At 54.2% G+C, this 25,453-nt stretch overlaps 1 protein-coding gene across 1 annotated transcript in view; it reads right to left on the bottom strand.

Moving 5' to 3' along the window:
- The window catches only part of LOC116955693 (mast/stem cell growth factor receptor Kit-like), a 46,230-nt gene that overhangs the window by 6,000 nt on the left and 14,777 nt on the right, over positions 1 to 25,453 (bottom strand). The window contains exons 7-12 of the mRNA XM_076053381.1: positions 22,104 to 22,474; positions 8,417 to 8,538; positions 5,877 to 6,012; positions 5,182 to 5,286; positions 1,508 to 1,618; positions 956 to 1,082 (exon numbers count right to left, since the gene is read on the bottom strand). Coding sequence (XP_075909496.1) covers positions 956 to 1,082; positions 1,508 to 1,618; positions 5,182 to 5,286; positions 5,877 to 6,012; positions 8,417 to 8,538; positions 22,104 to 22,474 — 972 coding nt within the window. The remainder of the gene's footprint in view (positions 1 to 955; positions 1,083 to 1,507; positions 1,619 to 5,181; positions 5,287 to 5,876; positions 6,013 to 8,416; positions 8,539 to 22,103; positions 22,475 to 25,453) is intronic.

Here is a 25,453-nt window from a genome sequence, read left to right as displayed (position 1 = left end):
ATGAGTGGGTGGGTGAATGAGAGGGTGAATGAGAGGGGTGAGTGAGTGGGTGGGTGACTGAGTGGGTGGTGAATGAGTGAGTGAGTGGGTGGTGTGTGGGTGAGTGGGTGGGTGGGTGAGTGGGGGGTGGAGAGAGTGGGAGGGTGGGTGGGTGGGTGAGTGGGTGGGTGGGTTGGGAGTGGGTGGGTGAGTGAGTGAGTGATGGGTGAATGAGTTGGTGGGTGAGTAAGTGGGTGTGTGGGTCAGTGAGTGGGTGGGTGAGTGGGTTAGTGGAGTGGGTGGGTGAATGAGAGGGCGGGTGAATGAGAGGGTGGGTGAATGAGTGGGTGGGTGGGTGGAGTGGGTGGGTGAATGAGTGGGTGGGTGATGAGAGGGTGAATGAGTGGTGGGTGAATGAGTGGGTGTGTGAATGAGAGTGTGAATGAGTGGGTGGGTGAATGAGAGGTGTGTGAGTGGGTGGGTGAATGAGTGGGTGGGTGAATGAGTGGGTAAGTGAGTGGGTGGGTGAATGAGGGTGGGTGGTGAGCAGGTGGGTGAGGTGAGGGTGGGTGAGTGGGTGGGTGGGTGAGTGGGTGGGTGAGTGAGTGGGTGGGTGAGTGAGTGGTTGGGTGAATGAGTGGGTGGGTGGGTGAATGAGTGGGTGGTGAGTGGGTGGGTGGGTGGTGGGTGGGTGAGTGGGTGGGTGATGAATGAGAGAATTAATGAGTGGGTGGGTGAGTGGGTGGGTGGGTGAATGAGAGGATGAATGAGTGGGTGGGTGAATGAGTTGGTGGGTGAATGAGTGGGTGGGTGAGTGGGTGAATGAGTGGGTGGGTGAATGAGTGGGTGGGTGAATGAGTGGGTGAGTGAGTGGGTGGGTGAGTGGGTGGGTGGGTGAATGAGAGGATGAATGAAGGGTGGGTGAATGAGTGGGTGGGTGAATGAGTGGGTGGGTGAGTGGGTGAATGGTGGGCACCTGTAGGTGAGGTTGGGGTAGTGGTGGGGGAGGGGGGGGTCGCATGCCCGGTAATGAGCACGCTTGGCAATGAGGAAGTTGAGGAGGTCACCATGGCAACAGTACTCGGTCATAACGAGCACGGGCTCTGGGGGGGGACCAGCAACAACAACAACAGCAGCATCGTCGTCGTCAGTAGCAACAATATCAGCCACTTTTTTCAAATTTTTCTTGCTGTGGTTTTCACACCTGATGATGATTGCTTATGTTGCAGTCGAAACGTCGTGAGAATTGTATTGTTTTATATTAATATTATTTTATTGTTTCCCTTCTACATGGTGACTTTACCGAAAGAACCAAGAATATGATATCATCCATCTCATCCCTCTAGCCCCCACCTCCTCACCCCTGCCCCTGGCTCCTCCCCCTGACCCGACCCAACCTGGCTCCTCCCCCTGACCCCATCCCCCCGACCCACCCCTGGCTCCTCCCCCTGCCCCCCCCTACCCCTGGCTCCTCCCCCTGACACGATGCCCTCACCCACCCCTGGGCCCTCCCGCTGGCCCCGCCCACCTCTCTCGGTGCACGCCCCCAGGAGATTGACGATGTTGAGGTGGGACCCCAGGTGGCTCAGGATCTTGAGTTCGGAGAGCAGCGCCTCCTTCTCCGTGGCGTGCGCGCTCGCTGAGTGGGCGAGGAGGAGTGGGTTAGGGGGAGGTGGGAGGGGCAGGGGATCGGGGGGGGGGCGGGGGGATGGAGGGAGGGGGTCGCGGGGGGGGAGAGGTGGGGTAGCATAGCGTCTTCAATATTGGTCAAAGTTATGATGATTGTGGCGCTGACACGTGGACGGGAGAGATTGAGAGAGATAGAGCGGGTGAGAGAGTGGGTGAGAGAGTGGGAGACACGTCCCCGGAGTGCCGGTTCTGCGGTAAAGTGGAGACGGTGGCACACCAATACGTGGAGTGCAAGAGCCTGGACTCGCTGTGTTCAAGGTCCTGAGAAACATCCTCCTAAGGTTCAGCCTCCACTTCTCCCCAACGGTCCTCATCTTTGGATACCCGAAGGGCGACGGACCCCAACATCTTCAGGGGCTGGTCAACGTTGCTCTTCGGCTACGCCAAGCTCGCCGTATACAGGGCGAGGAAGGTGGCCCTGGAGGGGCAACGTCCGGCCAGCAGCCTGGGCATCTTTCCGCGCTCTGGTCGGAGCCAGGGTGTGGCCGGAGTTCCGCCGTGCGCGGCTGACCCACGCCGTGCCGGCCTTCAAGGAGCAGTGGGCACTGGAGGAGGCCGTGTGCTCGGGTGGCAGATGACGGTAGAGAGCTCTGTGCATGCAGATCTGAGCTACCCATCGGAGGCCGTAGGACTGCGAGAAGGGCTGCGTGCAGATGCAGCACTTGTCGTAGTTAAAAAAAAATATTTTTTTGTTGGGTCTTCCATTTAAAAGGGGGGGGGGGGGTTACATAAAACAAAGCATTAAAAAAACGAAATGATGAACGAAGCAAAGGGCCGACTACACCGAGCATCTTTCGATTTAAAGCTTCTGAGCGTGGCTTTTTCACTCCAGCGCTGTCCTCCAGACAGTCTCGTCCCTTCACCTGATGAAGGCCGCTTGTGTTGTGGCCGAAACGTCGTGAGAACATTATTGTGTTATTTTATTTTATCAATTTATTATTTTATTCTCATTCTACGTGGTGACTTTACCGAAAGAACCAAAGAAAATACACCGAGCATCTTCTTGTTTCCTCTGATCGTAAAAAAAAGAGAGATGGAGAGAGAAAGAGAGAAAGAGATGGAGAGAGATGGAGAGAGAGAGAGAGATGGAGAGAGAGAGAGATGGGGAGAGAGAGATGGGAGAGGATGGAGAGAGATGGAGAGAGAGAGATGGATAGAGAGAGATGGAGAGAGAGAGAGAGATGGGAAGAGATAGATGGAGAGAGAGAGATGGAGAGAGAGATGTGGAGAGAGAGATGGGGAGAGAGAGATGGGGAGAGAGATGGATAGAGAGAGGAGAGAGAGGAAGAGAGAGATGGATAGAGAGAGAGATGGATAGAGAGAGATGGAGAGAGAGAGATGGAGAGAGAGATGGGGAGAGAGAGATATGGGGAGATAGAGATGGGGAGAGAGAGATGGAGAGAGAGGAAGAGAGAGAGAGAGAGATGGATAGAGAGAGAGAGATGGGGAGAGAGAGATGGAGAGAGAGGAAGAGAGGAGAGATGGATAGAGAGAGAGAGAGAGGGAGAGAGAGGAAGAGAGAGAGATGGATAGAGAGATGGAGAGCGACAGGGAGTGGTGCTGGCCACCCACCCTTCGTGTACCGTTCCGGCCTTCATAGGTGCTCGCTAACAGCACTTGCCCCAACAGCCTGTTAAGGCTATGCGGGGGATCTTTGTCTTTGTGCGTGTGTAGTGTAAAGCACGGGTGGGCGTGGTGGTTAGCACTCTGCACTTTGAACCCATGCATGAGATTTTCACAGTTCTGATGAATGTCTGATCATGATGTTGGTTTTGTACCTAAAAGCGAAACGTCGGACAACCGAATTGTTAAAGAATTGTGATATTACTCTCGAAATGCACCGGTAGTGCTGACACGCTAATAGATTAGCGCGTTTGTTCATCACGTCACACGTTTCTTAATTAGGCTCTGTACACATTAGATTCTCACCACACGCATTACATACACCATACACTCCCCTCCGATTAGCACGGCTGGCTACGTAAAGTGCGAAAGAAGTTATACACACTACACACATACACTTAATTATAATACTAACAACACACGCAAACGCTACACCAGAGGTGAAGAATGGTTGGCATGGACCCTGGGTGCAAGGAACGACACGAGACCCCCCCCCCTTCACTCGTTCCCCCCCACCTGCTCTGCCTACAACACCACCAACCCTCTGCTTCACTTACCTGGTGTGGCCGCGCATTACAATAGCGATGGGGGGGGGGGGGTTCAGGCAGACCTCATTTGGCAAGACTGCACCGCCAACAAAGTGTCTTTTGCTTCTGAATAAGTCAATACAAATAAAGGCACGGCTTCACGTTAAAAAAAATAAGAGAGATGGAGAGAGATGGAGAGAGAGATGGATAGAGAGAGAGAGAGAGATGGAGAGAGAGAGGTGGAGAGAGAGAGATGGAGAGAGAGATGAGAGAGAGAGATGGATAGAGAGAGAGAGAGATGGAGATGTAAAGAGAGATGTATAGAGAGATGTAAAGAGAGATGTAGAGAGAGATGGAGAGAGATGTAGAGAGAGAGAGATGTAGAGAGAGATGTAGAGGGAGAGATGTAGAGAGAAGAGAGGAGGATGTAGAGAGAGATGTAGAGAGAGAGATAGAGAGAGATGTAGAGAGAGGAGAGATGTAGAGAGAGATGTAGAGAGAGAGATGTAGGAGAGAGATAGAGAGAGATGTAGAGAGAGATGTAGAGAGAGAGATGTAAGAGAGAGATGTAGAGAGAGATGTAGAGAGAGATGTAGGGAGAGATATAGAAAGAGAGATGTAGAGAGAGATGTAGAGAAGAGATTAAGATGTAGAGAGAAGAGATGTAGAGAGATAGGAGATGTAGAGAGAGATGTAGAGAGATGGAGAGATGTAAGAGAGATGTAAGAGAGATGTAGAGAGAGATGTAAAGAGAGATGTAAGAGAGATGTAGAGAGATAGATGTAAAGAGAGATGTAATGTAAGAGAGATGTAGAGAGAGATGTGAAGAGAGAGATGTAAGAGAGATGTAAAGAGAATGTTAGAGAGATGTAAAGAGAGATGTAGAGAGAGATGTAGAGAGATAGAGATGTAAGAGAAGAGATGTAGAAGAGGAGATGTAGAGAGATAGAGGGGTAGATAGAGAGAGATGTAGAGAGAGAGATGTAGAGAGAGAGATGTAGAGAGAGATGTAGATAGAGAGAGATGTAGAGAGAGAGATGTAGAGAGAGAGATAGAGAGAGATGGAGAGAGATAGAGATGTAGAGAGAGATGGAGAGAGAGATGTAAAGAGAGATGTAAAGAGAGATGTAAATAGAGATGTGAAGAGAGATGTAGATAGAGATGTAGAGAGATAGAGAGAGATGTAGAGAGAGATGTAGAAAGAGAGATGTAGAGAGAGATAGAGAGAGATGTAAAGAGAGATGTAAAGAGAGAGATGTAAAGAGATAGATGTAAAGAGATAGAGATGTAAAGAGAGAGATGTAAAGAGATAGAGATGTAAAGAGATAGAGATGTAAAGAGATAGAGATGTAAAGCCACCGACGTTTGATCATCTTGACAGCGACGCGCAGGGCGTTGTGGCCAGGCCGGAGCCCAAACGCCGTGGCCTCCACCACCTTCCCAAACGCTCCGGTGCCGAGTGTGCGGCCTGGGGGCACGGGAGGGGGCCAGAGTGGGGGTGAAGGTGAGGGTGTGATGTGGTGAGTGTGGAAGTGTTGAGTGTAAGTGGTGAGTAATGGTGGCGAGCGGTGTCGGTGAGCGAGTGGTGGTGTGTGAGAGTTGTCGAGCGAGCTGTGTCGAGCGAGCTGTGTCGAGCGAGCTGTGTCGGTGAGCGAGCTGTGTCGAGCGAGCTGTGTCGAGCGAGCTGTGTCGAGCGAGCTGTGTCGAGCGAGCTGTGTCGAGCGAGCTGTGTCGAGCGAGCTGTGTCGAGCGAGCTGTGTCGAGCGAGCTGTGTCGAGCGAGCTGTGTCGAGCGAGCTGTGTCGAGCGAGCTGTGTCGAGCGAGCTGTGTCGAGCGAGCTGTGTCGAGCGAGCTGTGTCGAGCGAGCTGTGTCGAGCGAGCTGTGTCGAGCGAGCTGTGTCGAGCGAGCTGTGTCGAGCGAGCTGTGTCGAGCGAGCTGTGTCGAGCGAGCTGTGTCGAGCGAGCTGTGTCGAGCGAGCTGTGTCGAGCGAGCTGTGTCGAGCGAGCTGTGTCGAGCGAGCTGTGTCGAGCGAGCTGTGTCGAGCGAGCGGTGAGTACCGAAGCGAAGCTGCTCGCGAGGGAACTCCCAGGCGGAGCTGATGTAGGGGAGGCTGGCCGGGTCGATGTAGCAGTAGCGGCCGCCCTCGCTCGCCGCAGCGTCCACGATCTTCCAGCGCAGCTCATAGCGCGGCCTCTACGCGGTGGTGGTGGAGAAGCAGTGGCAATCATGGGGCAGCTGTGGGAGGTGAGCGAGGTGAGTGAGAGCGGTGAGTGAGAGTGGTGAAAGAGGTGAGAAGGGTGAGAGAGTGAGAGCGGTGAGTGAGTGAGTGAGAGCGGTGAGTGAGTGAGAGCGGTGAGTGAGTGAGTGAGAGCGGTGAGTGAGTGAGAGCGGTGAGTGAGTGAGTGAGAGCGGTGAGTGAGTGAGTGAGGTGAGTGAGAGCGGTGAGAGAGGTGAGAGGGGTGAGAGAGTGAGAGCGGTGAGTGAGTGAGAACGGTGAGAGAGGTGAGAGAGAGTGAGAGCGGTGAGTGAGTGAGTGAGAGCGGTGAGTGAGTGAGTGAGAGCGGTGAGTGGGAGCGGTGAGTGAGTGAGGGCGGTGATTGAGTGAGGTGAGTGAGAGCGGTGAGTGAGGTGAGTGAGAGCGGTGAGTGAGTGAGTGAGGTGAGTGAGAGCGGTGAGCGAGCGAGTGAGAGGGGTGAGCGAGCGAATGAGAGTGGTGAGAGGGGCGAGTGAGAGCAGTGAGAGAGGTGAGTGAGAGTGGTGAGTGAGAGTGGTGAGTGAGAGTGGTGAGTGAGAGTGGTGAGTGAGAGTGGTGAGTGAGAGAGGTGAGTGAGAGAGGTGAGTGAGAGTGGTGAGTGAGAGTGGTGAGTGAGAGTGGTGAGTGAGAGAGGTGAGTGAGAGTGGTGAGTGAGAGTGGTGAGTGAGAGTGGTGAGCGAGAGTGGTGAGTGAGAGCGGTGAGTGAGAGCGGTGAGCGAGCGAGTGAGAGTGGTGAGCGAGCGAGTGAGAGTGGTGAGAGGGGGGAGTGAGCGTGGTGAGGGTGGTGAGAGTGGTGAGAGTGGTGAGCGAGCAAGTGAGAGGGGAGTGAGAGTGGTGAGTGAACGAGTGAGAGTGGTGAGTGAGAGTGGTGAGTGAGAGTGGTGAGTGAGAGCAGTGAGTGAGCGCGGTGAGTGAGCGAGTGAGAGTGGTGAGCGAGCGAGTGAGAGTGGTGAGAGGGGCGAGTGAGAGTGGTGAGTGAGAGTGGTGAGTGAGAGTGGTGAGTGAGAGTGGTGAGTGAGAGTGGTGAGCGAGAGTGGTGAGTGAGAGCGGTGAGTGAGAGCGGTGAGCGAGCGAGTGAGAGTGGTGAGAGGGGGGAGTGAGAGTGGTGAGGGTGGTGAGAGTGGTGAGCGAGCAAGTGAGAGGGGAGTGAGAGTGGTGAGTGAACGAGTGAGAGTGGTGAGTGAGAGTGGTGAGTGAGAGTGGTGAGTGAGAGCAGTGAGTGAGAGCGGTGAGTGAGCGAGTGAGAGTGGTGAGCGAGCGAGTGAGAGTGGTGAGAGAGAGTGGTGAGTGAGAGTGGTGAGTGAGAGTGGTGAGTGAGAGTGGTGAGTGAGAGAGGTGAGTGAGAGAGGTGAGTGAGAGTGGTGAGTGAGAGTGGTGAGCGAGAGTGGTGAGTGAGAGCGGTGAGTGAGAGAGGTGAGTGAGAGTGGTGAGTGAGAGTGGTGAGTGAGAGTGGTGAGTGAGAGTGGTGAGTGAGAGCGGTGAGTGAGAGAGGTGAGTGAGAGTGGTGAGTGAGAGTGGTGAGTGAGAGAGGTGAGTGAGAGTGGTGAGTGAGAGTGGTGAGTGAGAGTGGTGAGTGAGAGCGGTGAGTGAGAGCGGTGAGTGAGAGTGGTGAGCGAGCGAGTGAGAGTGGTGAGAGGGGGGAGTGAGAGTGGTGAGGGTGGTGAGAGTGGTGAGAGTGGTGAGCGAGCAAGTGAGAGGTGAGTGAGAGTGGTGAGTGAGAGAGGTGAGTGAGAGTGGTGAGAGTGGTGAGTGAGAGTGGTGAGTGAGAGAGGTGAGTGAGAGAGGTGAGTGAGAGTGGTGAGTGAGAGTGGTGAGTGAGAGTGGTGAGTGAGAGCGGTGAGCGAGCGAGTGAGAGTGGTGAGCGAGCGAGTGAGAGTGGTGAGAGGGGCGAGTGAGAGTGGTGAGGGTGGTGAGCGAGCAAGTGAGAGGGGAGTGAGAGTGGTGAGTGAACGAGTGAGAGTGGTGAGTGAGAGTGGTGAGTGAGAGTGGTGAGTGAGAGCAGTGAGTGAGAGCGGTGAGTGAGCGAGTGAGAGTGGTGAGAGGGGGGAGAGTGGTGAGTGAGAGTGGTGAGTGAGAGTGGTGAGAGAGGTGAGTGAGAGGGGAGTGAGAGTGGTGAGTGAGAGTGGTGAGTGAGAGTGGTAAGCGAGCGAGTGAGAGGGGGGTGAGAGTGGTGAGAGTGGTGAGTGAGAGTGGTGAGTGAGAGTGGTGAGTGAGAGGGGAGTGAGAGTGGTGAGTGAGAGAGGTGAGTGAGAGTGGTGAGTGAGTGCGGTGAGAGAGGCGAGGTGAACAGTGAGAGAGGCCCCGCCCCCCCCCCCGCGCCCTCCCCCCCCGCCCCCCCCTCACCCCGCGGGCGTTGTGCAGGAAGAAGAGCGTGGAGGAGAGCAGCGCCGCGGCGAGCAGCGACACCGCCAGCAGGGAGCTCAGCGACACGCTGAGCGTGCGGCCCTGCACCGGGTCTCTACCCCCTGCCGGGCCACGGGGGGGGCACGGGGGGGGGGGCACGGGGGGGGCACGGGGGGGGGCACGGGGGGGAGGAGAGGTGAGGGGGGGTGGAGGGGGACACGGGGAAGAGGGGCATAGGGGGCATGGTGAGGGACAGTGAAGTGCACGTGCACTGTGTGACTGTGTCACTGTGTACTGACTGTGTCACTGTGTACTGACTGTGTGTGCTGTGTGACTGTGTGTGCTGTGTGACTGTGTCACTGTGTGCTGTGTGACTGTGTCACTGTGTGACTGTGTGTGACTGTGTCACTGTGTGCTGTGTGACTGTGTCACTGTGTGTGACTGTGTCACTGTGTGTGACTGTGTCACTGTGTGACTGTGTGTGACTGTGTCACTGTGTGCTGTGTGACTGTGTCACTGTGTGTGACTGTGTCACTGTGTGTGACTGTGTCACTGTGTGTGACTGTGTCACTGTGTGTGACTGTGTGCACTGTGTACTGACTGTGTGTGCTGTGTGACTGTGTGCGCTGTGTGACTGTGTACTGACTGTGTGTGCTGTGTGTTATGTGACTGTGTGACTGTGTGTGCTGTGTGACTGTGTACTGACTGTGTACTGACTGTGTGACTGTGTGCTGTGTGACTGTGTGTGCTGTGTGTGACTGTGTACTGACTGTGTGACTGTGTGTGCTGTGTGACTGTGTGCTGTGTGACTGTGTGACTGTGTGCTGTGTGACTGTGTGACTGTGTGCTGTGTGTTATGTGACTGTGTGATGTGTGACTGTGTGACTGTGTGCTGTGTGACTGTGTGACGGTGTGTGACTGTGTGTGCTGTGTGACTGTGTGCTATGTGACTGTGTGACTGTGTGCTGTGTGACGGTGCGACTGTGTGACTGTGTGACTGTGGGTGTGTGACTGCGTGCTGTGTGACTGTGTGACTGCCTGGGTATTTTGTACCATCGGACACTCCACCCCCACAACTCCCAATCAGTGATAGGGTAGTTGTGGAGAGAGTGGAGAGTTTCCCATAGCCTGTCAGTGTGCTTATGACCGGCTCCAGTTTAACAGCAGAGGTCTCACTCCGAATCAGTCGAGCGGCAATATCTTTTCATCGGTTGCGTAACGCTGTGTGGAAGCTACCTGGTCTGTCGCTCCGCACTAAGCTTCAGGTCTTCTCGGCTACGATCATTCCCTCCCTTCTCTACGCTTGCGAAACGTGGACCCCCCTAATGGAACATCTTCGCCGGTTAGAAACATTTAGGCAAGCCTGCCGACGATCCATCCTGGGTTTAACCAGGCTGGATTGTGTGAGGAGCTCACAAATCCTTGAAAGATCTGGGCAAGGTCCCATCGGTGAGCTCCTCCGGCAGGCAAGGCTGCGTTGGCTGGGTCATGTAGCCCGCATGCCCAGCCACCGCATGCCGAAACAGCTTTTGTTCGGCCGGATCGAGGGGGCTAAACGGGCGCGGCACGGGCTAGAGAGGAGATGGAGTGATGTGGTACATGAGGACGTGGAGCTGAGTGGACTTGCCGATGATTGGTACCAGCGGTGTCAAGATCGGCCTCTGTGGAGGAGGCTTGTGAAGGACGCTATTGAGCAGTTGGAGGCAGTCGCCCTCCAACAACAACGGAGGGCGGAGGAGCGACGCTCACAACAATGAGCGGAGCGCCGGGTGGCTAAAGCACAGCAAGTTGGCACAGTAGGGGGCACAGGTGGTGCATCAGCCAGTCATCTCAGTCAGTCGACCCGTGGCACCAGGGTCTGCCCCGTGACCTCCTGCCAGCGAGTGTTCGACACTTCACGTGGCCTCAAGATGCACATGGCCTGGCACAAGCGTCGTAGTGACGTTACCGCCACTTAGTGGCGAATGGCGGTTGTTGTTGTGTGTGTGACTGTGTGTATGTGTGACTGTGTGTGTGTGGGGAGCGATAGTGTAGCGGTTAGCGCGCTGCGCTATGAACCTGGCGACCCGGGTTCGATTCCCGCTCACGGCCAACACCGGTGACGATAATCTGAACCGGTCCCGGGCCTCCCCTAGGTCGACTCAGCCTCAAATGAGTACCTGGTGCGGTGTGTAAACATTGCCACTAGGGAGACAAAGGCGGTCGGGCGTGGTGCTGGCCACCCACCCCCTCGTGTACCGTTCCGGCCTTCATAGGTGCTGCTCGCTAACAGCACTTGCCCCTACAGTCTGTTAAGGCTATACGGGGGATCTTTGTCTTTATCTTTGTTTTTGTGTGACTGTGTGACTGCGTGCTGTGTGTGTGTGACTGCGTGCTGTGTGACTGTGTGTGTGACTGTGTGTGTGACTGTGTGTGGTTTCAGTTTAATTCGTGGTTTCGTGGTAATTAATTGAAGGTGGAGGGGTTACCAGCCCCTCGCACCCGTCCAGAGCCCCCGTTTAGCCCCTGTGGTGGACATATATGCCATGAGGGGAGGAGCCAATCAAAATTGGATCTCCCCCCACAGCACTGTCCATGACAGAGTTGCCCGTCCGGCACCGCGCGGGTTGCTGAGGAGATGGAGTCTGCCTCAGTGGCCCGTGATCACAAATCTCTATTTAACTCCATCAAAAAAGTAACCTGCAGCGCCACACCTATTACCATCATTAGGGGAAAAAACGGTGATCCAATCTCCGACCCCCAGGAACAGGTTCGCAGATTTGCTGAGCATTTCTGTGAGGTCCTGGGGGAGGGAAAATCCCTCAGCCAGGAAAACATCGTGGCACAAAGTGAGGATGACCCTGCTGAGGCTGCGGTGCCTCAAATATTGGAAGAAGTCACCCCCTGTGAGTGGCTGGCTGAGGTGCCATCTGCTGAGGAAGTATTGAAGGCGATCCGGAGTCTGAGACCAGGAAAGGCAGCGGGCAGAGATGATCTCCCAAGCGAAATGCTGAGGGAGGGTGGCGTTTGTGCACAGACTGCCCTATATGACATCATAACAACAGTCTGGACCACTGGACGGGTTCCGCAGGATTGGAAGGATGCCCTGGTGGTCCCCCTTTTTAAGAAGGGGGACCGCACAGACTGTAACAACTACAGGGGCATCTCACTCCTCAGTGTGCCAGGAAAGGTCCTGGCAAGGATTATTCAGCATCGCCTTGCCAGGCACGCTGAGGAGAGGCTTGCGGAGCCCCAATGCGGTTTCAGGAAAGGGCGGTCCTGCACAGATGCCATATTTTCTGTCCGTCTGCTACAGCAGAGGTGTAGGGAATTCCAACAAGACCTACATCTCTGCTTTATTGACCTGGTCAAGGCCTATGATACCATCAGTAGGCCTGGGCTCTGGGTCGTTCTTCGTGCTTTTGGAGTACCTGACCCTCTGCTCACGATCATTAAGGACCTTCATGATGGTGAGCGGGCCCGGGTAAAACTACGTGGCCGGGAGTCAGAGCCATTCCCTGTACACCTTGGGGTGCGACAGGGATGTCCTCTGGCTCCCACATTATTTAACATCTATTTTGACCACGTAGTTCGTGAAGCCTTCAATAGCTGTACCGGGGGAATCTCCATATGGTACAGATATAATGGGAGGCTAATCGATGCCCGGGTGCGGTCAAGGGATGGCTCCCTATTGCTCAACCACGTTATGTATGCTGATGATTTGGTAATAGCTGCTCAGTCAGAGGAGGAGTTGGAGACGCTGCTGCTGAGACTGGAGCGTGCCACTAAGAGGTGGGGCCTTACCATCAGCCCCACCAAAACTAAGCACCTGCCTGGGTATTTTGTACCATCGGACACTCCACCCCCACAACTCCCAATCGGTGATGGGGCAGTTGTGGAGAGAGTGGAGAGTTTCCCATACCTGGGCAGTGTGCTTATGACTGGCTCCAGTTTAACAGCAGAGGTCTCACTCCGAATCAGTCGAGCGGCAATATCTTTTCATCGGTTGCGTAACGCTGTGTGGAAGCTACCTGGTCTGTCGCTCCGCACTAAGCTTCAGGTCTTCTCGGCCACGGTCATTCCCTCCCTTCTCTACGCTTGCGAAACTTGGACCCCCCTAATGGAACATCTTCGCCGGTTAGAAACATTTAGGCTGGCCTGCCTACGATCCATCCTGGGTTTAACCAGACTGGATTGTGTGAGGAGCTCACAAATCCTTGAAAGATCTGGGCAGGGTCCCATCGGTGAGCTCCTCCGGCAGGCAAGGCTGCGATGGCTGGGTCATGTAGCCCGCATGCCCAGCCACCGCATGCCGAAACAGCTTTTGTTTGGCCGGATTGAGGGGGCTAAGCGGGCGCGGCACGGGCTAGAGAAGAGAAGGAGTGATGTGGTACAGGAGGACGTGGAGCTGAGTGGACTTGCCGATGACTGGTACCAGCGGTGTCAAGATCGGCCTCTGTGGAGGAGGCTCGTGAAGGATGCTACTGGGCAGTTGGAGGCAGTCGCCCTCCAACAACAATGGAGGGCGGAGGAGCGATGCTCACAACAACGAGCGGAGCGCCGGGTGGCTAAAGCACAGCAGGTTGGCACAGTAGGGGGCACAGGTGGTGCATCAGCCAGTCATCTCAGTCAGTCGACCCGTGGCACCTGGGTCTGCCCAGTGACCTCCTGCCAGCGGGCGTTCGACACTTCACGTGGCCTCACGGTGCACATGGCCTGGCACAAGCGTCGTGGTGACGTCACCGCCACTTAGTGGCGAATGGCGGTTGTTGTTGTTGTTGTTGTTGACTGTGTGTGTGTGACTGTGTGTGTGTGACTGTGTGTGTGTGACTGCGTGCTGTGTGACTGTGTGTGTGTGACTGTGTGTGTGTGACTGTGTGTGTGTGACTGTGTGTGTGTGACTGTGTGTGTGTGTGACTGCGTGTGTGTGACTGTGTGTGTGTGACTGTGTGCTGTGTGTGACTGTGTGTGTGACTGTGTGTGTGTGACTGTGTGTGTGTGACTGTGTGTGTGTGACTGTGACTGTGTGACTGTGTGTGTGTGTGACTATGTGTGTGTGACTGTGTGTGTGTGACTGTGTGTGTGTGACTGCGTGCTGTGTGTGACTGTGTGTGTGACTGTGTGTGTGTGACTGTGACTGTGTGACTGTGTGTGTGACTGTGTGTGTGTGACTGTGTGTGTGTGACTGTGTGTGTGTGACTGTGTGTGTGTGACTGTGTGTGTGTTACTGTGTGTGTGTGACTGTGTGTGTGTGTGACTGTGTGTGTGTGACTGTGTGTGTGTGTGACTGTGTGTGTGTTACTGTGTGACTGTGTGACTGTGTGTGTGTGACTGTGTGTGTGTGTGACTGTGTGTGTGTGACTGTGTGTGTGTGTGACTGTGTGTGTGTGACTGTGTGTGTGTGACTGTGTGTGTGTGACTGTGTGTGTGTTACTGTGTGACTGTGTGACTGTGTGTGTGTGACTGTGTGTGTGTGTGACTGTGTGTGTGTGACTGTGTGTGTGTGTGACTGTGTGTGTGTGACTGTGTGTGTGTGTGACTGTGTGTGTGTCCGGCAAAACAACCCCCTACCTCCTCGCGGTGCCGGACGGGCAACTCTGTCGTGGACAGTGCTGTGGGGGGAGTTCCAATTTTGATTGGCTCCTCCCCTCATGGCATATGTGTCCACCACAGGGGCTAAACGGGGGCTCTGGACGGGTGCGAGGGGCTGGTAACCCCTCCACCTTCAATTAATTACCACAAAACCACGAATTAAAGTGAAATATGTAACAACTAAGCTTGTGCCGGAGGCCCCGGGGGGCCAGGCGTCTATGACGTCTCCTGGCCAAACCCCAATTGGCGGAGCCAGGAGATTGAATACCTACCCTCGGGGCTACTCCAGAAACAACGAAAAGCCACTACGGGTGGCCACGTGGAATGTTCGAACGCTCACTGCAGAGGAGAGGCTGCCACTCCTCTGTCGGGAGCTGGACCGGTACCGCCTGGATCTATGCGGCATTCAGGAGGTCCGGTGGACCGGCTCTGGCTCCTGCCACCATGAGGGGTGGACAGTCCTCTACTCGGGGCAGCAGACTGCCAAACAACAGGGTGTGGGTCTTCTTTTGAACAAAAGAATGAAGGGGGCGTGGGAGCGTGGCGGTGAGGTGTGGGAAGCTGTAAGCCCCAGGCTACTTTGGGCTCGCCTTCCCATCAACCGGAGGCGAGGAATGGTGGTCGTGGTTACTTATGCCCCCACCGAAGATGAACATCCGTGGAGGGATGCAGGCAAAGCCGATGAGTCAGATGCCTTCTATGACCTCCTGTCACAGGTGCTGGCTAAAGTGGCCCCTCGGGATAGAGTCATCATGTTGGGTGACTTCAATGCCCGAGTTGGTCATGATACTGGCACCTGGTCTGGAGTGATTGGAGGGCATGGGCCAGATCAGCTCAATAACAATGGTAGGAGGCTGCTAGATTTTTGTGCAGCCCATGGGCTTGTAATTACCAACACGCTGTTCCGGCATCGGCGCATCCACACAACATCATGGATGCATGCCGGGTCCAAGCAAGAACATCTGCTGGACTACATAGTGACGGACCAGCGAATGCGAGCCCATGTCCTTGACACCAGGACCTACCGTGGAGCTGATCTGCCCTCTAACCATCGACTAGTCATCTGTAAGATGCGCCTGCCATTCTTCCACTCCGGTGGTGGGTGTACACCCAGGACCCCATTCCAACCTAAAGTGGCCTGGTCTCAGTTATCTGATGAAAGTTGCAAGCGAGAATTTCATCATCGCTTGCGGCTGGGATTGGCATCGTCCCCGACTCCTCCTGATGTCGAGGGTAAATGGGCGAGGTTTAGGACTGTGACTCATGCAGCTGCAATGGCTGCTTTGGGTACGCGGTCCAGACCTCCCCAGACACCCTGGATGACAGAGGAGTTGTTCAGGATGGTTGAGAAAAAGCGACAGGCCCACTGTCATCGGCTACAGAATCCCACGTCAGAGAATGAGGAGGCTTACCGCAGCCTTCGCTCGGAGGTTCGGAGAGCCGTGAGGCGCTGCAAGGATGGGTGGTGGTCGCGGGTTGCTGAGGAGATGGAGTCTGCCTCAGTGGCCCGTGATCACAAATCGCTATTTAACTCCATCAAAAAAGTAACCTGCAGCGCCACACCTATTACCATCATTAGGGGAAAAAACGGTGATCCAATTTCCGACCCCCAGGAACAGGTTCGCAGATTTGCTGAGCATTTCTGTGAGGTCCTGGGGGAGGGAAAATCCCACAGCCAGGAAAACATCGTGGCACAAAGTGAGGATGACCCTGCTGAGGCTGCGGTGCCTCAAATATTGGATGAAGTCACCCCCTGTGAGTGGCTGGCTGAGGTGCCATCTGCTGAGGAAGTATTGAAGGCGATCCGGAGTCTGAGACCAGGAAAGGCAGCGGGCAGAGATGATCTCCCAAGCGAAATGCTGAGGGAGGGTGGCGTTTGTGCACAGACTGCCCTATATGACATCATAACAACAGTCTGGACCACTGGACGGGTTCCGCAGGATTGGAAGGATGCCCTGGTGGTCCCCCTTTTTAAGATGGGGGACCGCACAGACTGTAACAACTACAGGGGCATCTCACTCCTCAGTGTGCCGGGAAAGGTCCTGGCAAGGATTATTCAGCATCGCCTTGCCAGGCACGCTGAGGAGAGGCTTGCGGAGCCCCAATGCGGTTTCAGGAAAGGGCGGTCCTGCACAGATGCCATATTTTCTGTCCGTCTGCTACAGCAGAGGTGTAGGGAATTCCAACAAGACCTACATCTCTGCTTTATTGACCTGGTCAAGGCCTATGATACCATCAGTAGGCCTGGGCTCTGGGTCGTTCTTCGTGCTTTTGGAGTACCTGACCCTCTGCTCACGATCATTAAGGACCTTCATGATGGTGAGCGGGCCCGGGTAAAACTACGTGGCCGGGAGTCAGAGCCATTCCCTGTACACCTTGGGGTGCGACAGGGATGTCCTCTGGCTCCCACATTATTTAACATCTATTTTGACCACGTAGTTCGTGAAGCCTTCAATAGCTGTACCGGGGGAATCTCCATATGGTACAGATATAATGGGAGGCTAATCGATGCCCGGGTGCGGTCAAGGGATGGCTCCCTATTGCTCAACCACGTTATGTATGCTGATGATTTGGTAATAGCTGCTCAGTCAGAGGAGGAGTTGGAGACGCTGCTGCTGAGACTGGAGCGTGCCACTAAGAGGTGGGGCCTTACCATCAGCCCCACCAAAACTAAGCACCTGCCTGGGTATTTTGTACCATCGGACACTCCACCCCCACAACTCCCAATCGGTGATGGGGCAGTTGTGGAGAGAGTGGAGAGTTTCCCATACCTGGGCAGTGTGCTTATGACTGGCTCCAGTTTAACAGCAGAGGTCTCACTCCGAATCAGTCGAGCGGCAATATCTTTTCATCGGTTGCGTAACGCTGTGTGGAAGCTACCTGGTCTGTCGCTCCGCACTAAGCTTCAGGTCTTCTCGGCCACGGTCATTCCCTCCCTTCTCTACGCTTGCGAAACTTGGACCCCCCTAATGGAACATCTTCGCCGGTTAGAAACATTTAGGCTGGCCTGCCTACGATCCATCCTGGGTTTAACCAGACTGGATTGTGTGAGGAGCTCACAAATCCTTGAAAGATCTGGGCAGGGTCCCATCGGTGAGCTCCTCCGGCAGGCAAGGCTGCGATGGCTGGGTCATGTAGCCCGCATGCCCAGCCACCGCATGCCGAAACAGCTTTTGTTTGGCCGGATTGAGGGGGCTAAGCGGGCGCGGCACGGGCTAGAGAAGAGAAGGAGTGATGTGGTACAGGAGGACGTGGAGCTGAGTGGACTTGCCGATGACTGGTACCAGCGGTGTCAAGATCGGCCTCTGTGGAGGAGGCTCGTGAAGGATGCTACTGGGCAGTTGGAGGCAGTCGCCCTCCAACAACAATGGAGGGCGGAGGAGCGATGCTCACAACAACGAGCGGAGCGCCGGGTGGCTAAAGCACAGCAGGTTGGCACAGTAGGGGGCACAGGTGGTGCATCAGCCAGTCATCTCAGTCAGTCGACCCGTGGCACCTGGGTCTGCCCAGTGACCTCCTGCCAGCGGGCGTTCGACACTTCACGTGGCCTCACGGTGCACATGGCCTGGCACAAGCGTCGTGGTGACGTCACCGCCACTTAGTGGCGAATGGCGGTTGTTGTTGTTGTTGTTGTTGACTGTGTGTGTGTGACTGTGTGTGTGTGACTGTGTGTGTGTGACTGCGTGCTGTGTGACTGTGTGTGTGTGACTGTGTGTGTGTGACTGTGTGTGTGTGACTGTGTGTGTGTGACTGTGTGTGTGTGTGACTGCGTGTGTGTGACTGTGTGTGTGTGACTGTGTGCTGTGTGTGACTGTGTGTGACTGTGTGTGTGTGACTGTGTGTGTGTGACTGTGTGTGTGTGACTGTGACTGTGTGACTGTGTGTGTGTGTGACTATGTGTGTGTGACTGTGTGTGTGTGACTGTGTGTGTGTGACTGCGTGCTGTGTGTGACTGTGTGTGTGACTGTGTGTGTGTGACTGTGACTGTGTGACTGTGTGTGTGACTGTGTGTGTGTGACTGTGTGTGTGTGACTGTGTGTGTGTGACTGTGTGTGTGTGACTGTGTGTGTGTGACTGTGTGTGTGTTACTGTGTGTGTGTGACTGTGTGTGTGTGTGACTGTGTGTGTGTGACTGTGTGTGTGTGTGACTGTGTGTGTGTTACTGTGTGACTGTGTGACTGTGTGTGTGTGACTGTGTGTGTGTGTGACTGTGTGTGTGTGACTGTGTGTGTGTGTGACTGTGTGTGTGTGACTGTGTGTGTGACTGTGTGTGTGTGACTGTGTGTGTGTTACTGTGTGACTGTGTGACTGTGTGTGTGTGACTGTGTGTGTGTGTGACTGTGTGTGTGTGACTGTGTGTGTGTGTGACTGTGTGTGTGTGACTGTGTGTGTGTGTGACTGTGTGTGTGTCCGGCAAAACAACCCCCTACCTCCTCGCGGTGCCGGACGGGCAACTCTGTCGTGGACAGTGCTGTGGGGGGAGTTCCAATTTTGATTGGCTCCTCCCCTCATGGCATATGTGTCCACCACAGGGGCTAAACGGGGGCTCTGGACGGGTGCGAGGGGCTGGTAACCCCTCCACCTTCAATTAATTACCACAAAACCACGAATTAAAGTGAAATATGTAACAACTAAGCTTGTGCCGGAGGCCCCGGGGGGCCAGGCGTCTATGACGTCTCCTGGCCAAACCCCAATTGGCGGAGCCAGGAGATTGAATACCTACCCTCGGGGCTACTCCAGAAACAACGAAAAGCCACTACGGGTGGCCACGTGGAATGTTCGAACGCTCACTGCAGAGGAGAGGCTGCCACTCCTCTGTCGGGAGCTGGACCGGTACCGCCTGGATCTATGCGGCATTCAGGAGGTCCGGTGGACCGGCTCTGGCTCCTGCCACCATGAGGGGTGGACAGTCCTCTACTCGGGGCAGCAGACTGCCAAACAACAGGGTGTGGGTCTTCTTTTGAACAAAAGAATGAAGGGGGCGTGGGAGCGTGGCGGTGAGGTGTGGGAAGCTGTAAGCCCCAGGCTACTTTGGGCTCGCCTTCCCATCAACCGGAGGCGAGGAATGGTGGTCGTGGTTACTTATGCCCCCACCGAAGATGAACATCCGTGGAGGGATGCAGGCAAAGCCGATGAGTCAGATGCCTTCTATGACCTCCTGTCACAGGTGCTGGCTAAAGTGGCCCCTCGGGATAGAGTCATCATGTTGGGTGACTTCAATGCCCGAGTTGGTCATGATACTGGCACCTGGTCTGGAGTGATTGGAGGGCATGGGCCAGATCAGCTCAATAACAATGGTAGGAGGCTGCTAGATTTTTGTGCAGCCCATGGGCTTGTAATTACCAACACGCTGTTCCGGCATCGGCGCATCCACACAACATCATGGATGCATGCCGGGTCCAAGCAAGAACATCTGCTGGACTACATAGTGACGGACCAGCGAATGCGAGCCCATGTCCTTGACACCAGGACCTACCGTGGAGCTGATCTGCCCTCTAACCATCGACTAGTCATCTGTAAGATGCGCCTGCCATTCTTCCACTCCGGTGGTGGGTGTACACCCAGGACCCCATTCCAACCTAAAGTGGCCTGGTCTCAGTTATCTGATGAAAGTTGCAAGCGAGAATTTCATCATCGCTTGCGGCTGGGATTGGCATCGTCCCCGACTCCTCCTGATGTCGAGGGTAAATGGGCGAGGTTTAGGACTGTGACTCATGCAGCTGCAATGGCTGCTTTGGGTACGCGGTCCAGACCTCCCCAGACACCCTGGATGACAGAGGAGTTGTTCAGGATGGTTGAGAAAAAGCGACAGGCCCACTGTCATCGGCTACAGAATCCCACGTCAGAGAATGAGGAGGCTTACCGCAGCCTTCGCTCGGAGGTTCGGAGAGCCGTGAGGCGCTGCAAGGATGGGTGGTGGTCGCGGGTTGCTGAGGAGATGGAGTCTGCCTCAGTGGCCCGTGATCACAAATCGCTATTTAACTCCATCAAAAAAGTAACCTGCAGCGCCACACCTATTACCATCATTAGGGGAAAAAACGGTGATCCAATTTCCGACCCCCAGGAACAGGTTCGCAGATTTGCTGAGCATTTCTGTGAGGTCCTGGGGGAGGGAAAATCCCACAGCCAGGAAAACATCGTGGCACAAAGTGAGGATGACCCTGCTGAGGCTGCGGTGCCTCAAATATTGGATGAAGTCACCCCCTGTGAGTGGCTGGCTGAGGTGCCATCTGCTGAGGAAGTATTGAAGGCGATCCGGAGTCTGAGACCAGGAAAGGCAGCGGGCAGAGATGATCTCCCAAGCGAAATGCTGAGGGAGGGTGGCGTTTGTGCACAGACTGCCCTATATGACATCATAACAACAGTCTGGACCACTGGACGGGTTCCGCAGGATTGGAAGGATGCCCTGGTGGTCCCCCTTTTTAAGATGGGGGACCGCACAGACTGTAACAACTACAGGGGCATCTCACTCCTCAGTGTGCCGGGAAAGGTCCTGGCAAGGATTATTCAGCATCGCCTTGCCAGGCACGCTGAGGAGAGGCTTGCGGAGCCCCAATGCGGTTTCAGGAAAGGGCGGTCCTGCACAGATGCCATATTTTCTGTCCGTCTGCTACAGCAGAGGTGTAGGGAATTCCAACAAGACCTACATCTCTGCTTTATTGACCTGGTCAAGGCCTATGATACCATCAGTAGGCCTGGGCTCTGGGTCGTTCTTCGTGCTTTTGGAGTACCTGACCCTCTGCTCACGATCATTAAGGACCTTCATGATGGTGAGCGGGCCCGGGTAAAACTACGTGGCCGGGAGTCAGAGCCATTCCCTGTACACCTTGGGGTGCGACAGGGATGTCCTCTGGCTCCCACATTATTTAACATCTATTTTGACCACGTAGTTCGTGAAGCCTTCAATAGCTGTACCGGGGGAATCTCCATATGGTACAGATATAATGGGAGGCTAATCGATGCCCGGGTGCGGTCAAGGGATGGCTCCCTATTGCTCAACCACGTTATGTATGCTGATGACTTGGTAATAGCTGCTCAGTCAGAGGAGGAGTTGCAGACGCTGCTGCTGAGACTGGAGCGTGCCACTAAGAGGTGGGGCCTTACCATCAGCCCCACCAAAACTAAGCACCTGCCTGGGTATTTTGTACCATCGGACACTCCACCCCCACAACTCCCAATCGGTGATGGGGCAGTTGTGGAGAGAGTGGAGAGTTTCCCATACCTGGGCAGTGTGCTTATGACTGGCTCCAGTTTAACAGCAGAGGTCTCACTCCGAATCAGTCGAGCGGCAATATCTTTTCATCGGTTGCGTAACGCTGTGTGGAAGCTACCTGGTCTGTCGCTCCGCACTAAGCTTCAGGTCTTCTCGGCCACGGTCATTCCCTCCCTTCTCTACGCTTGCGAAACGTGGACCCCCCTAATGGAACATCTTCGCCGGTTAGAAACATTTAGGCTGACCTGCCTACGATCCATCCTGGGTTTAACCAGACTGGATTGTGTGAGGAGCTCACAAATCCTTGAAAGATCTGGGCAGGGTCCCATCGGTGAGCTCCTCCGGCAGGCAAGGCTGCGATGGCTGGGTCATGTAGCCCGCATGCCCAGCCACCGCATGCCGAAACAGCTTTTGTTTGGCCGGTTTGAGGGGGCTAAGCGGGCGCGGCACGGGCTAGGGAAGAGATGGAGTGATGTGGTACAGGAGGACGTGGAGCTGAGTGGACTTGCCGATGACTGGTACCAGCGGTGTCAAGATCGGCCTCTGTGGAGGAGGCTCGTGAAGGATGCTACTGGGCAGTTGGAGGCAGTCGCCCTCCAACAACAACGGAGGGCGGAGGAGCGACGCTCACAACAGCGAGCGGAGCGCCGGGTGGCTAAAGCACAGCAGGTTGGCACAGTAGGGGGCACAGGTGGTGCATCAGCCAGTCATCTCAGTCAGTCGACCCGTGGCACCTGGGTCTGCCCCGTGACCTCCTGCCAGCGGGCGTTCGACACTTCACGTGGCCTCAGGGTGCACATAGCCTGGCACAAGCGTCGTGGTGACGTCACCGCCACTTAGTGGCGAATGGCGGTTGTTGTTGTTGTTGTTGTGTGTGTGTGCGTGTCAGCGTGCGAGTCGCACTCCGCAGGAAGTAGGGCGAGGTGAAGTGAACTCTGGAGCTGCTCCCCAAGCGGTTCGAGGCGACGCACTCCACCGTGAACCCTGACCCCAGCGGCACCCCCAGCACGTCCCCCGTAATCCCCCCGCCGGACCCCGGCTCCCCCCCCGTCCCCTCTCCATCGCCGCCCACGTCCGCGCGTCCCTCCGGCCCCCCGGCCCCCTCCGCCCCCCCGATGACCCCCGCGTGACCCCAAAGGTCGGGGGTCAAGGTCAACTCGCTGACGACCGTGACCCCCAGCGGCCCGTCGCCCTGGGCCTCCCCGGCCTCGCGTTCGCGGATCGTCGTTCCGTTGCCGGCCTCCAGTTCCCGCGTGTCGTTACTGCCGCTGCAACTGGATGGGGGGGGGGGGCAGAGAGGGAGGGGGGGCGGAGTGGGTGGGGGGAGTGGAGCGTTGAGTTTGTGTATTGGGTTTGGGGGAGCCATAGTATTGTGGTCATATGCTACGTGCGTTGAACTTCTTTCGCACCGTACGTAGCCAACCGTGAATTATCGGAGGTGCAGTGTTGAGTCTCTGGGCAGTGTTGAGTCTATGGGCAGTGTTGAGTCTATGGGCAGTGTTGAGTCTATGGGCAGTGTTGAGTCTATGGGCAGTGTTGAGTCTATGGGCAGTGTTGAGTCTATGGGCAGTGTTGAGTCTCTGGGCAGCGCTGAGTCTATGGGCAGTGTTGAGTCTATGGGCAGTGCTGAGTCTATGTGTAGTGTTTAGTCTATGGGCAGTGTTGAGTCTATGTGTAGTGTTGAGTCTATGGGCAGTGTTGAGTCTATGTGTAGTACTGAGTCTATGGGCAGTGTTGAGTCTATGGGCAGTGTTGAGTCTATGGGCAGTGCTGAGTCTATGGGCAGTGTTGAGTCTCTGGGCAGCGTTGAGTCTATGGGCAGTGCTGAGTCTATGGGCAGTGTTGAGTCTATGGGCAGTGTTGAGTCTATGGGCAGTGTTGAGTCTATGGGCAGTGTTGAGTCTATGGGCAGTGCTGAGTCTATGGGTAGTGTTGAGTCTATGGGCAGTGTTGAGTCTATGTGTAGTACTGAGTCAATGGGCAGTGTTGAGTCTATGGGCAGTGTTGAGTCTATGGGCAGTGTTGAGTCTATGGGAAGTGTTAGTCTATGTGTAGTGTTGAGTCTATGGGTAGTGTTGAGTCTATGGGTAGTGTTAGTCAATGGGCAGTGTTGAGTCTATGAGTAGTGTTAGTCAATGGGTAGTGTTGAGTCTATGAGTAGTGTTAGTCAATGGGCAGTGTTAGGCTATGGGCAGTATGTGTGTATGTTTAACTTTCTAGAATGTGCATAGAAATAGCCCTAATAGTCTGTTAAAGGCTATACGGGGGATCTTTGTCTTCATGGGGTGCCACGATGGTGAGATGTTAACTTCCTCACATTGGTATTCAGGAGGTCGTGAGTTCGATCACGACCCTGACGCCTGCTGTATATTTGTAGTTTGCGCGTCTCTCTCTCTCTCCGTGGTGAGATGTTAACTACCTCGACTGGTCTACAGGAGGTCGTGGGTTCGACCACGATACTTTTTCTCCGTGTCCTCCGGTTTTTCCCTCCACATTTAGAGTCAACTTCACTACGCGTTCAGAGTTATTTGTCTGCTGCCGTGAGTCTCCACACGACAAGCCCACTCCGTTCAGCTGTCAATTGTGGCCTATTTCGCTTCTCACCAAGGGCTACGTAGCAGCTCAGCGGGGCCTTACTTGGTAAAATAAGTAACAGTCTAGTTTCATCGTCTGGGTTCTTTCGGGAAAGTCACGTAGAATGGGAATAAAATAATAAAAATAATAATAACAGAATAAAATTCTCACAACGTTTCGGCCACAACACAAGTAGCCTTCCTCAGGTGAAGAAACAGGACTGTCCGGAAGACAGCGCTTGAGTGAACACTGCCAAGCATGGACAGCGTCTTTTAAGCTGTGTGGGAGGAACAGAGCGCCTTGACAAAGGAGTTAACATATAAATTAGCATGTAACTGGGGGATTAGCACGATGTTGGTGTGAGGGATTAGCACCACGGAGAGCGACGAGCTATGTTCAGACGGACGAGGAGAGGGGGGAGAGGAGTTGACATATAAATTAGCATGTAACTGGGGGACTAGCATAATGTTGGTGTGAGGGATTAGCAGCAGTTTACATATCAACAGTAAATTAGCATGTAACTGGGGGATTAGCATGATGTTAGTATGAGGGATTAACACCACGGAGAGCGACGAGCTTTGTTCAGACGGACGAGTCCATCTATGTTCGGAACGGAGGAGGGGGGGAAGAGGAGGAAGCAGCCACGGTGCGCTGCTCTGTCCTGTGTTGCGTTATAACTATGCTATAAACTGGACTACCATACAATACAATATTATACCTTCCAATCTAAACTACATTGTATAATATCGTATCCATAGACAAATCCCACCCTTGAATTATACAATGCGTTACTATACAAGCAATCAAGAAGCGAAATGGTTTATAACGTCTTTCCAATAGTTACTAAGCCAGAATCCATCTTCTCGGTTGAAATTGTCTCTGTGTTTTTATATGTGGATGGCCTCATGAACGAATCTCTCATGGTAGCCGGATGGCTTGCAGAGAACCTCCGTTTTGGAGAAGTCAATGTCATCTTGGCCCACTGAATTATAACAGTGATCTGCCACGGCTGAGGTGTTCGTCCTACTGTGTTTCAAGTCTGCTTTATGTTCACGGATGCGGTCCGGGATATGTCGTTTGGTTTCTCCAATGTAGCTGCTACCACAGAGGCAACTTAGTTTGTAGACGCCCGGGTACTGTATGTCTGGAACCACACCTTTTACAGACAGAACCAGATCATGGATTTTATGTACTGTGTTGAATCGGACCTGGATCTTGTGTTTATTCGGGTTTTTGGAGATATTTTTTGTGACCCCCGCAATGTAGGGTAAGGTTATGGTTTTGAATGGCTCAAGAGGATCCTTATTCATGGTTGGAGTGATGGCTTCTTGATTGATTGTATTTTACGGTGACTTTCAGACCGCAGTCCATTCGCTGGCACTGCCTATTAGTACCTATAGTTTATAGCATTTGTATAATAATAAATAGTATAACAGTGTAATGTTTAACATAATTCATAAGGCAATATATAGTACCGTAAATGTATAGTGAATATACAGCAGTGTGGTATACAGTAGGGTTAATAGAACAATACATAGTGTAATACTACAAGTCTAATATTTAATAGTCTAAAGTATAGGGTAGTGTATAGTAACGCATTGTATAATTCAAGGGTGGGATTTGTCTATGGATACGATATTATACAATGTAGTTTAGATTGGAAGGTATAATATTGTATT

This window comes from Petromyzon marinus, chromosome 61, assembly GCF_048934315.1.
Source record: "Petromyzon marinus isolate PM22_M1 ecotype Great Lakes invasive population chromosome 61, UKy_Petmar_22M1.pri1.0, whole genome shotgun sequence".
Lineage (NCBI taxonomy): Eukaryota > Metazoa > Chordata > Hyperoartia > Petromyzontiformes > Petromyzontidae > Petromyzon > Petromyzon marinus.
Note: the sequence above shows the minus strand (reverse complement) of the source record. Positions and strands in the feature narration are given on the sequence as shown.